This window comes from Myotis brandtii, unplaced genomic scaffold, assembly GCF_000412655.1.
Source record: "Myotis brandtii unplaced genomic scaffold, ASM41265v1 scaffold79, whole genome shotgun sequence".
NCBI lineage: Eukaryota > Metazoa > Chordata > Mammalia > Chiroptera > Vespertilionidae > Myotis > Myotis brandtii.
The window spans coordinates 6,491,843-6,505,574 of NW_005371173.1; the positions used below are offsets into that span (position 1 = coordinate 6,491,843).

Sequence of the window (13,732 nt, forward strand, 5' to 3'; positions counted from 1 at the left end):
TATTTTAAAGCAAATAGGTGAACCTGGTGAAAGGGAGAAAGAGAGTGAAGAGGGAGTGTGGGAAAGAGAGGCTTTGTAATGACTTCCATGTGAGGACAGCCTGGGACCCTTGTCTCCAACCTCATCTCCTTCCATCCTTTCTTTCAGTTTATGGTTGGAACACATCATAATTGCCCAACTTGTACACTATTTTAAGCCTCTGGGGTCTTACTTGGACTGCTCTGTGTCCAAGTAGAGAAGTGGAGTTATTTATCCCTCCTTTTGGTACGGCTTCAAAACCCTCTGCCTTATCCCCTAAAAAAAAAGAGAGGAGAAGAGCGTAGATTGGTTTGGCTCAGTGGATAGAGCGTTGGCCTGCGGACTGAAGCATCTGAGGTTCGATTCCAGAGAGAGGGGAGGGAGAGAGGGAGTGAGAGAGAGGAGCAGGGAGAGGAGGAGGGAGAGGATGTTTTTAGCAAAGGCCAGCTTAGGAGTCCCCTAATTAAGTTAATAACAATGTACCTACCTATATAGTTTAAGTTTAAAAAATTTGGCTCTCAAAAGAAATTTCAATCATTGTACTGTTGATATTTGGCTCTGTTGACTAATGAGTTTGCCGACCACTGGGTGAGACCCAAGAGCGATGAAAGATGGATGTTAGTAAACAGATGCCTTCACTATATCTTGGTTTCAGTACTCCTTACTGTTAAAAAGACATTGGCTGGGAAATCAGACCTTCTAATGATCTTTTGGGATTCTTTCCATGACACCATCCTGTGCCCATGAGAACTCTGAACCCTTACAGTTCTACATTAATACTTGGTGCTGTCTTGACTTACTTCATGAATGCATACTAAAGTTTTTGTACATATGTTTTTATTTTTGATAATTCTGACTCTCAGGCCATCAGTTTAAAATTCACATTCTAGCTTCTGTTACTAAACTCTCTACAACTCTGTAAACATTAATTTTCTAGTTGAATATTATTAAGTAAATCATGAATATAAAATACCTACTATGGTACACAGAAGTGGTGTTAAAAGCAACAATGATTTTCTTCTTCATTATCCCATGACTTGTTCACTTAAAAGCACATGATACTTAGGCTACTAGAACTTAAAGACACTTTGTTTTATAATGTACCACGATGTAGTGCAAGATGCCTTAAAATAGTTTTCCTTTGGGAGGAATGATTGACTCTAAAGGTGAAGTTGTTTTCCACATAATTATAGATCTGCTTTATCTACCATTCTTTGCACTCCTTCTCTCCTCTCTTTTGCTCCCTTCTCTTTGCCTGGAGTGAATTTGAATCTTTTTGAGGGAATTAGGATGGGCAGAAAAATTTATTTTCTTATAAAAATCTCTAATACTATGTCAAATTTATGGAACTTTCACATATACATAAGCAGATCTCAGTATGGTCAAAAGGCATACATGACACTCCTTTCAATTAAAAGGAAGTAATGCATATTTGCCTTCACAGAGTATACTGTTAATTAATTAAATTTAATGAAAAGCTATAAAACACCTCCAGGGTGACATCTCATCAGATCTGGGTACATTTTTTATACTGATGACAAATGCTTCCCAACATCATTTGCTGGCCATCAGCCTCAATCACTGTTCGTCCAGTTAAAATTGTACCTATGTGTGGTGACACTCACTATTCAGTACAAGTAAAAATTTAGGGACAATTTCTTGGAGCTCAGGGATGGATGAGCTAGACCTGCCAGTTACTATAGCTTCTAGGAGTTTAAATGACCCAAATGCACAGGTCACACTTTGCAAAGGATGGAAGGGGTTGGTGATGTGCTCTTACCCAGCCCCAGATCGGTGAGCTCTGTGCTCCTCCGACCCTGAAGGGGTCCCTCAGGGCTGATTTGCAGGATGCGGTTGAGGGTGTGGATCCATTCATCCATATCGGACTCCGTTTCAGCCGCCAGCACAAAATAGGTCAGTTCATTCATTTTCAATTCAAAGGCATATTTTCTTAGTCTGTTATTCTTTGGTACAAAAAGAAAGAAAAAACACCAGATAAATAAGTCTTAGAGAGTGGGAGACATATGTTATGGGCTCCTGATGGTTCCAAAGTTTTCCATATAGGTAAGCAACATAAAGAAATTTTCCAAAATAGGACACAAATTTAGATGGGTATGAATCAATCTGTAATTCTGATACAGGTATTCAACTCATACTAACACTGTTCTAAAATCTTTAGAGCCCCCACACTATAATAAAGCAAAGCCTATATACTCAGGATAACTCAACTTTGTATAAGTAAAACACAAACTGGAGAAGAACCAGAAGATGAGAGTGTTACTATCGTGTGAAATTGTAGATAAATATCAAAGTATAAATTATTTTATGGGAATAGGGTTGCTCTTCTTGGTGGCAAGAAAAAGTAATTTTGAATATCCTCTTGGCAATGTCCTTTTTCTTTGGGATGCCTTCAGACACTGTCCCAAAATAATTTGTTCCTTTCAACTTCCACAGCACAATTACAACTACAAAGAGGACACTTACTAAATACTCGCCATCTGTATACCAGGCACTGTGCTGAACATGTTACAGTCATTATCTTATTTAAATCTCCCAACAACCTTTGTGTGAAAAATCATATTATTCCATTTAACATATGATGACATTGAGGCTTGGGCAGGTAAGCTAGGAATTACATGGGTAGCAAGTGGTAGAAAGGGGAAATAACCTCTTTAGACTTTAACACCCACTGAGATGACCCGGGTATAAAGAAGATGCTCAGTGAATGCCATCCTCTTTCCTTGCTACCTCCCTGGCACAATCACCCACCAACGGGGTAGCTGTGGCCTGGAGGTAATAGATTTTCCGTGTGCTGAGAATAGACAGTGAGACAACATAAATGCCTCAAGAAAAAGTAAAATTTGGAAATTGAAGGAGAAAGAAGAATCAGTTTAAAAGCTACATGTGATTCTCACTGTAAAATGTCACAGTTCAAATGCTATTTTCTGCACTCTTCCAATGACGAGCTATTTGCTCCCGTCCATACTTTTGTACTATTGTCAAAGGTATTATTTCCTTGCCTTGTAATGACTCACTTGCAGGCTGGCTCTTTTATTTGTCCATGAGCTTGATTAGAGCAGAAGCTGCCTAACTGTCCTCAGTGCTCAGTGCAGTGATAACATTCACTCATAAAGAGGTGTCTATTGTGTTTGCATTTTGTGTCAGGAAGAAACAAAGTCTCTGCCCTGGCAGAACAGGGAGACAGGCCTTAACCAATGAAACACAGTGTGATATTGGGAGATAAATGTACTCACATTTTGTATGAATATGTTGAAGAAAAGGTATAAAGTCAAGATATTAATATGCTTTTTGAAAACAGAATTGCTATTGGCATATGAGAATATAGCTGGTCTCATGAGAGCACAGGGCAGGATGGCTTTGGCACAGAGCTACTTTTGGAAAAAATTATTTGGCTGCAGTGTAAACAGAATGAGGAGTCACCAGAAAGGCAGTGGCCTCAAACTACTGTGTGCAAAGCCAACATCTAGGCAGCCTCTTTAAGAATGCAAGTTCTTAGAAGCCGCGCTCCCCGCAGGGAGAGTGAGCAGACTCCCTCCATACACTCTCACACAAGCTTCCTGGGCTTCTGTCCAAGGAGGTCCATTGAACCTCCTGTGACCTCAGTGACACAGAGTGCCTAAGGACAAAGACAAGTTGGCTGATAGCACATATAAAAAAGAGAGACAGGTTTCTTTAAAAAAAAACTAAACAAACAAACAAAAAACGAACCCCACAGGAAGAGAAATAGACAAAAAGGGAAAAACTAGAAATGCCCAGAGTTCAAGACCTCACTTTGGCTAGGACAGTCGTCGGCAAACTGTGGCTTGCGAGCCACTTGCGGCTCTTTGGCCCCTTGAATGTGGCTCTTCCTAAGCCTTAGGAGTACCCTAATTAAGTTAATAACAATGTACCTACCTATATAGTTTAAGTTTAAAATATTTGGCTCTCAAAAGAAATTTCAATCATTGTACTGTTGATATTTGGCTCTGTTGACTAATGAGTTTGCCAACCACTGGGCTAGGATATTGTTAATTATTTGACAATTGCAAATGCAAGCCAATCTCAGTGCTGTCTTGAAAACAAACAAGTTAAAGAGTCTCCTTGACTAATCTGGTGTTGTAAATCATGAGAACTGGGAGATGCAGCTATGCAAACTGCTAATACTGGGTCCAAGTTAAAAGTGGATCAAGCTGCAACCTGCTTTCCAATGCTGCTGCTAAGAAACTAATAAAAATTTTAGAAAGAAAACATTATGAAATATTTAAAAAATGTTGATTTCCTAAATTGCATTCTGTACATCAAATAGATTTAATATTGTTGCCAAGTTCAACAATATTATTACAAATATTTTTTAAAACTTTGTGCGAATTATTATAAGCTAGCCCTTGGTTCTCACAAAGAGGTGGTATTCATAAATAAGATAAATATTCTATTTACAACTGCTCAGACACCAAATTATTTTTTTTTAAATTTGGAGAGAAATAGAACCGCTTTCAGTGTTGAGAGGTTTATGTTGGAGAGGATTAAGATGTCTAAAGTGGTTTTCTATCTCACTCTCCAAAATAATGGCATATCAACTAGCAAAAAAGAAAGGACAGAAATAGAAAAATCAATGGAACATTTTAATAATCTTGAAATGCAATAGTTAAGTCATTACAATGGCATTCATAAAGTAATCATACTCATTTCACTCCCCCAATGTTCCCCTGTTTCCATGAAATCAGTGTTCTTTGTATCCACTGCAACTACTTTGCTCATCCAAGCTCACCACAGCCCACCTACACGGCTTCATAAACAATAGGAAACTGAATGTGGCCTAATGCCGTCTGATGTGTTTAATGAGTTGTAGCAAACTGGTCTGTTTCTACAGTGTTCATCTGGAAAAGTTTTGAAATAGATACTCCAAGGACGCCACTAAAGCCAATGGAGGACTGAATGTCAAAGAAAGAAGTTACCCAAACAAAATATTCCATTACACCAGCAATGGTGCTAGATACAGAATTTTTCAGAAACTAAAGAAGAGTTTTAAAAGGAAACACACAACATCAACTCCAGGTTACTGGTATTGCTGGCTACCACCCGTGCAATTCTGTCCATTCTCTGTATGTTTATTTGTTCATTTATAAACAATATTAGGTACCTTCTATGTGCCAAGTACATAGCATTAAAAAACACATGTAAAGTGCTTGCCCTCCTTTAACTTACATTCTGGTGTAATGGAGTGTCAATAAACAAATAAATGGAACGAACACATATATACTATGTATAATGTAATATAATGCAATGTATCATCATCAGCGATAAATAGAATTTCACTCTTGCATGTATTATCAGAACCTAATTGAAATGAGTCATTTATGCTTTATTTTTACACACGATATATATATATATTTCTGTTCATCCTCCTACAGGCTGGAAGCTCTTTGAAGACAGAAACCACATCTAATTCATATGTGGCTTTCCCACAATGCCTTGCATATAGAAAGCATTTCAATATACATTTGATGAAGTAAACCCTACATCTAAAATGCACTGTTTAGAACTGCACATAAACACATCTTTATAGTGTTTCCTGTGCCCATGTGGCTTACACAGGATAAATGTATGTGTGTATGTGTGCAGGTATGTCCACTTCATGTATAATAACCAAAGGATTTTCTTGGGCATCTTTTTGTAATTTTGGACATTCCTGTGCCTCAGATCTAATTTTGCCATTTATTAGTTCTGTGACTTGGAAAGGTATTTTATCTCTCTGAGGTGTTTTTGTTTGTTTTTTAATCCTCACTCAAGGACATTTTTTCCATTGGTTCTTAGAGAGAGTGGAAGAGAGAAGGAAAGACAGAGATAAACACCGATGTGAGAGACACATTGATTGTTTGCCTCCCGAAGGTCCTTGACCAGGACCAGGAGCCTGCAACCGATACATGCCCTTGACCAGAACTGAACCCTGGAGCCTTCAGTCTGATGTTTTACCCACTGAGCCAAACCGGCGAGGGCTTTTTTATTTTTATTTTTTAACACATTGAGACAATAATAATGTGAAATTTGAGGTAAGATTGCTAAAACACTTGATTGCTTCAATTTTTATGTAAGAGGGAATAAGGATAGCTATTTAATCAGACTAGAAAGAATAAATGTCTTGAAAGTAAGAGGTCCAAATGAGGTCTGTGGAATTATCTGCTGCCCTTTGCCACCGTGGTCCGTGCCAAATTGAATATTAAGGACAATAGTCTGAAGATCAAGAGGTTGCAGAAGAGCATTGTCTGTTAAAAGCACTATGTCTGTTTCTTAAATTAAGCTCTTGGGAATCAATGTAATCCTTGTCTTTGAGGGAAACCTCCTCTTAGAAGGAAGATGATGTATATGCACATTATAAATTTACTATCTCATATCTAATAATAAAGATAATATTTATGAAGTGTATCTTTTGAGTGATATGATTTACATGTTATCTTACCAAATTCTTCAGTTCAGCGGTTCTCTAATGCAGCTACACAGGTGGCCATTTTCCTCGAATATATAAGACTTGCTCTTGCCTCAGGACCTTTGCATGCACTGCCCTGCTCATTTTTCAGTCTCTAGATCAAATACTTTCTCTTCAAACATACTTTTCTCACTTCTAGAAAATTAACATTCTTTTCCAATGTCATCATTTGTCTCTCTCCCTTCAGTATCCCTGTTTATTTTCTTTATTCCAGATTTCACCAACTGATTCTATTGTTTATTTATTTCTTTGCCTATTTTCTGTTTTTTCTTCCTTTATTGAAAGTAAGTTTTGTGAAAGCAGGGATCAAGGTTGTCTTGTTCTCCACTGAATCCCTAGGGTCTAGAACAATTCTTGGCTCATCTCAGATACTCCATAAATATTTGTGGAAAAAATAACTGATGACTGGATGAACATACTCTTTGATTTAAAAAAAAAAAACCCAAGAGGGAAAAAAGATTCCTACTCACCTGCACCACGCCTGTACAGGAATCCAAAAAGATGCAGCCTTTGGGTTCTTTGGATATTTTTTCATCTTTGTAAAAATTCATGATGTAGGAGCTATCAGGCAACTGAGTCAGCTGAAAGTAGCGCTTTTTGAATGACTAAATAATGGAAAAGATACAAGAAGGTAGTTGAGGTTGCAGTGTCCTATTACTCACAGAAACTAGCATTTTTTCTAATTCCTCCAGGAGTGCGACACCTGTAGGGTGCTGTTTGAGAGAAGAGCACACTCCTTTCTCATCAATAAAATATGACACAGAACATAAACTCAATGCAAATGGCTCTCCTCTGTGCTCCGACCGAAGAAGGGGTGTCGGGAAAGGTGGCAGACACAAAGATGTGTCCTGATGTCTCCTTACCCGCACAGTAATGGTATTGTTCACGGTGCTGTTGAAATTCCCCTTGTAGAGCCAGCCAGACTTGAAAACTCCAGTTCCTCCCGCTCCCCCACCGCCCTTGGAAGACGAGTGGGAGGTGGTATCCTGTACAAAAGCATCATTAGCATGACTGCAATCTTTTGTGAATCCCAGATCTTCTGCACTTGCACTTAAAAATGAGCCTCTTTTTCTCTCTTTGACTCATCTCAAATAATCATGTTCAATCTCAAAACAAACGTGACTCATTTTGACTAAAAGCCCTCATACAAACAGTTACTGCAGCTTGATGAAAAACTGTTCAGAACAGGGAACACTCAAGTGAAAGACAGGCACTAATTATCTCATGTTTTAAACATTTCTCTTTCAACAATTTACTTACTTCATCCTTATCAGCATCTTCATGGTCAACCTCAAAGGAATGTGAAGGAAGTTTCTCTGGCTTGTACTCTGCTCTAATATTAAAACAAAAATAAAGGTTCTGATTTGTCATTTGAGACACGGCTTTCATTTTCAGCTGTTTCCTGGGTAACAACTACTGCGTTTTTTAATAAAATAATGTAGCCTTGTGAGGATCCCATTTTCTTTGGAGGTATTAACCTTCCCCTACACCTTGACATCTTAACCCAGCAAATAAATCTCTATTTTAATCCATGGAGTTAATATTTATGCAGATTTACACACTGAATGGGATGAAGGTGAGCAGGACAATTTTTAGGTTTGATGGTTTAGATTTTCCTCTTCCACATGCTGATGTGATATTTTCATTACCTTTCTGCTTCACCTTTTTATGACATGCCCAAGGGTACAGGCGGTCATTTGAAGAACTGTATTCCAGAAAACAAGTCTGTGATCTGGCCACTAGACTGTGCTGCTCCCCTAACCATGGTCTCCCCAAAAGTCTGCATCCATTATTGGCAATTGTGCTCACTTTATGAAATTCCATGGTAGCATAGAAACACCTCTGTGTCATAGCATCACCGACCAGCTCAGGGGAGTGAGAGCATACACCTGGCTCTATACACGGAAATATAGGACAGAAATAAGTTTTCCTTGGCTTGATTCTGTCTCACACCTCATGGCAGAATGGAAATCTGACATTATCATTCAAGGTTCAGATCTTTCTTGATACCTAGTTAGACATTTTCACATGTAGAATTTGCATGGCATATTTGTTTTCTTTAAGATGATGTAGACTGTGTAGAAGCAACCTCACAATCTGACTATTGAGAGGAAAAAGCCCAGTGGCACATTCAATATTCCCATCACAAAGAATCTTCTATGTTGAAGGTATTCCAGAGAGCATCACTCAGCCAAGTCCATTAGTCCTTAACAATATTCTTGCTGACCTTATGTTCATAGAAAAAAAAGTGCAGACCTGTGTGTGTCAATTTATATCCTATCGTGGGGGTAGGGGTGAGTGAATATCTTTTCATTGCTGGCTTTTCTTAATTCTGAGTTTGCTTGATCAAATTCAATGGGAATGCAGAGTTGCCTTAATTCTTGGAGGTTATTCTTTGCCAGTAAATGATCCCGTACCCAGATAGTACCTGCTACACAGAAGACCCCCAATAATATATACCAGAAAACAAATCCCCAACCTGAGGAAGTGAGCATTCCAAGGAAGGAGAGAATAGATAATTAAGCATACATAAACAAGATAATCTCCCTGGGTGAAAACGGTTGTGAAGAAATTTAAAGTGGGGCGGAGAAAAGACTGATCCAAGTAGGGATGGAAGAGACCAGATTTAGAAAGGGTGGTCACGGATGGCCATTTAAATTGAGACTCAACTGATGCTGGCCATGTGAAGATCTGGGGGAGGTCATTCTGGCATAGTGAATGGCGACAGTACCCGTCCCGGGGAGGAACCAAGTTGGAGTGCCCAGGAGTGGAAGGCTGGGGGCTGGAGCACAGTCGGGGAAGGAGAGCAATAGGAGGTGAGAGCAGCCATGTAAGAAAAAGTATGGGGGCTATTGAGGGGTCATCTTTCCCAGTCATTCCGCACAGCACAACCCTCCTTGCCTTTAAGTAACCATGTCACCACTCAGTCTCTCATGCCTGCAGGGCCATTAAGCAAAGACTATTCACCCTTTCACAGACCATGGAAAGATAAGCACCTCTGCTCTTGAGTTTAACATTCTTCCCCCAGCAGCGATGTGTGGTCTCTGAATCTTTGGGATCCTGAAGTAAAGGGCTCAGTAGGGATCCTCTGATGTTTGAACCCAACATTAGCTATCATTTCTAGGCAGTCTCATTGCTCACTTCTACACCCAAATTACCCCCATCGCCCACATAAGGGGTTGGGGATGCCTGAGAGCCTCCTTGGTTACAGTTGTGAGATTAGAGGTGAGTTACTATCCCTCTCAGTGCCCTGGTTTCCTTTATACAGCAAGGATAACAGTTCCTACTCTGTGGGATTATGCTGCTAAATGAGATAACATACAAACGGAACCTAGCGCACTCGGAAAACATTCTTTTATTTAAAAAAATCTATTCTAATTAAACCAGAACCTCAAATTGGTTACATTGTATTTGATATTCAGTCACAAAATACATTCTGTAAAATGTTCTTCTTTATATCAAAACAGCTATAGTAAAAAACTTAGATATGTCATATATCTTTGTGTTTTACCCCGTGGATTAATGTGATCAGTGGCATCATATATATCTTCTAAATTGAGGTATTATTGATAAATAATATATTAGTTTCAGGTGTACAATATAATGATTTGTATATAATGCAAAAATGATCTCCTGGGTAAGTTTAGTTAATGTCTGTCACCATACATAGACTTTTTTTCCCCTTTTGATGAGGATTTTTAATATCTACTCTCAGTAACTTTCAAATATGCAATACTGTATTACTAACTATAGTCACCACCCTGTACATTACATCCCCATGACATTTGTTTTATAACTGGAAATACCTTTGATCCTCTTCAACTATTCCCCCCCCCACCTCCTGCCTCTGATAACCATCAATCTGTTCTCTGTATCTATGAGCTTGTTTTTTCTTTTTTTCTTTTTTTTTTAAATATATTTTATTGATTTTTTACAGAGAGGAAGGGAGAGAGATAGAGAGTTAGAAACATCGATGAAAGAGAAACATCGATCAGCTGCCTCCTGCACATCTCCCACTGGGGATGTGCCCACAACCCAGGTACATGCCCTTGACCGGAATCTAACCTGGGACCTTTCAGTCCACAGGCCGACGCCCCATCCACTGAGCCAAACCGGTTTTGGTGAGCTTGTTTTTTCTTTTCTGTTTGTTTGTTTTCAAATTCCCGATATAAGTGAGATCATATGGTATTTGTCCTTCTCTAACTTATTTCACTTAGCATAATTCCCTTGAGAACCATCTATGTTATTGGAAATGGCGAGATTTCACTTTTTTTTATGATGGAACAGTATTCCATTCACCCATCAATAGACAGATTGTTTTTTATATCTTGGCTATTGTAAATAGCACTGCAGTGAACATGGGATGTATATATCTTTTCAAACTGGTGTTTTCATTTTCTTCAGATAAATACCCAGAAGTGAAATTGCTGGATTATTTTAATTTTTTTGAGGAACCTCCATACTGGTTTCCATAGTGACTGCACCAATTTCCTTTCCCATCAACAATACACCAGGGTTCTCTTTTCTCCACATCCTCACTAACACTTGTTATTTCTTGTCTTTTTATAATAGACATTCTAACAGGTATGAGTAGATAGCTAATGGTGGTTTTGATTTTACTTCCCATTGTCATGTACCTGTTGGCCATCTGTATGTCTTCTTTGAAAAAAAATGTCTATTCAGAGCCTCTTTCCATTTTTAATTAGATTGGTTTTCTTTTGTGTGTGTGTGTGTGGGGGGGTGTTTGTTTTTTGCTATTGAGTTGTATGAGTTTTTGCTATTGAGTTTATATATTTTGGATATTAACTCCTTATCAGATAAATGATTTGTAAATATTTTCTTCTATTCAATAGATTACCTTTGCATTTTGTTGATAGTTTTCTTCGCTGTGCAGAAGCTTTTTAGTTTGATGTAGTCCCACTTTATATTTTTGCTTTTGTTGCCTTTGATTTCGGTGTCAAAAAACAAAACAAAAACAACCATTGCAAACAACAATGTTAAGGAGCTTATCTCCCCTGCTTTCTTCTAGGAGCTTTATGGCTTCAGGTCTTACATTCAAGTCTTTGATCCATTTCGAGTTAATTTTTGTGCATGGTGTAAGACAGCAGTCTAGTTTCACTGTTGTGCATGTGCTGTCTAGTTTTTTCAACACCATTTGTTAAAGAGATGCTCCTTTCCTCATTGAATATATATTCTTTGCTCCATTGGCATCATACATTTTTATGTCATTCTGGAACCACAAGTTCAGCGATTTTTTTTATTCCTTATGTGTGAAGGCTTTACATTTCACATTTCTCCAGTATCTTCCCATAAACAGACACTTAAAAAAGTGGAGTTCTTAAGCCTTAATAATAATACAATTTTAAATTTAAGAATAAAAATGAGGAATATAAACACACACCTCTTTTTTCACTGAATTGCAAGTTTTCATTTTGTAACCTCAGCAACCCATAAAAAGAAATGATCAATTTTAATTGTTAGCAGACATAGGAGAATTCTCCTAATACAGGAGGTATGAAAATGATTTACACTAATAGCCTCAGAAGGCCCAAGTAAAGTATGTGTCCCCACTACTGACCTAAATACATGTAGTCTTCAGTGGAGAGTGCTTAGCTTTGTAAAATAATTTTAAAAACAGTTTTGCTAATCAGTGTTACAGTCTTCATTATTTCAGGGGCTATGTGAGGATTATATTTCTGGATTATAGTCTAGAAATTCTGATTTTCATTTTGAATATATATATATATATTTTTTTTCTTTAAACTTTATTACTTTATGACAGTCTTATTCTTCCCCATTCATGGTATCAACTTCCACTTCCTTTAGTTAAAGTAAAAAAATTCTCAACAATGTTTTGGTTCCTATTGCATTTCTTCTCTCAAGATTTTTTTCTTATGCTCTATGGGCATTCCAATTCAACAAGACTCTGTATTTACTATAGGTGCTTTCTCTATTGTTTTAATAGAGGAAAAATACCACCAATCTTTTCTTTCGTTTATTTTCATTAAATTTATTGGGGTGACATTGGTTAATAAAATTATATAGGTAATGTTGCCAGTGGAAATTGGGTTCTTCCATGAGATCAGGAGGAAAGCATTTCAAGGACCCACTCATGGAAGATTGTGGTGTGGCAAGCTAGCTAACTATACTAACAGTTTCAGGGGTGCAATTCTGTAATACATCATCTGTATATTGCATTGTGTTTGTGTTCACCACCCAAGTCAAGTCTCCTTCCATCACCATTTATCCCCCCTTTACCCTCTTCTACCTCCTCCCATCCCCTTTCCTTCTGGTAATCACTATAATGTTCTCTGTGTCTATGAGTTGTTTTTTTCTTAATCCCTCCACCTTTGCACACAGCCTCCCAAACCCCTTCCCCTCTGACAGCTTTATTTATGACATCAAAAATATAAGAAAAGAAAAACAATGTTTGGGGATAAAGCCACTAAAAATTTCATTAGACCTAAAGACAGTGGAGTCATTTATTTGAAAGGCTAAACACTGTTCTCTATACTTCATATGCAGTATCCCAATAGCTTGGGCACAACCTCCAAGTTGTAACCACTTCTCTGAACTATTTTGGAAAAGAGGAAGTCTTGATGTGAGAAAAAATGCTTTGCTTTTCAATTGCACCTATAAAACTTGTGTGCTAACACCCAGACGTTCTGAATTACTCACGCACACCTAACTGTGTGATGGGACCTTCTTAATGAGCAGTCGCAGAAAGTTATCTATTACAAGTTACCTGACTCTAATGGAATGTCCAGAGATTTGGTAAAAGTTAATGTTCACTGTTTGTTTGTTTTTTAAAAAAGCAACAACAACAAAACACATGTGCTGATTTGGAGAAACATTGGGTCTTCATAGTAATGCAACTCCAAAAGAAATGACCGTCCCCCCCATACACCTCTCTTTTTCTTATTCTCATCACTGCAATCCCCTTTTCCATAGAGTAGAACAAGTAATCTTTCGAAGAGGTAAAACAGACCATGTCACACTCCTGGTTAAACATTTCATGGGCTTCTGTTGCAATGAGAGTAAAATCCAAGCTCCTTTCCAGGGCCCAGAATGTCTCCTGCCTAGGTTTCCAGAGTTTCGTTTCTCTACTCTCTTTCCAACCCTCAGCTCCAGCCTCCTTGATTATCATTCTGTTCAAGTGACCATGCTTATTCCCACCTCGGGGCCTTTGCCCATCCTGTTCCCTCTAGGAACCTTTTCCCAAGATCACAG

The 13,732-nt window shown here is 38.2% G+C and overlaps 1 protein-coding gene across 1 annotated transcript in view; it reads right to left on the bottom strand.

Moving 5' to 3' along the window:
* Window positions 1-13,732, bottom strand: part of DOCK10 (dedicator of cytokinesis 10) — a 154,204-nt gene that overhangs the window by 99,000 nt on the left and 41,472 nt on the right. Inside the window, exons 5-8 of the mRNA XM_014531135.1 lie at window positions 7,763-7,835; window positions 7,366-7,488; window positions 6,973-7,107; window positions 1,799-1,982 (exon numbers count right to left, since the gene is read on the bottom strand). Coding sequence (XP_014386621.1) covers window positions 1,799-1,982; window positions 6,973-7,107; window positions 7,366-7,488; window positions 7,763-7,835 — 515 coding nt within the window. The remainder of the gene's footprint in view (window positions 1-1,798; window positions 1,983-6,972; window positions 7,108-7,365; window positions 7,489-7,762; window positions 7,836-13,732) is intronic.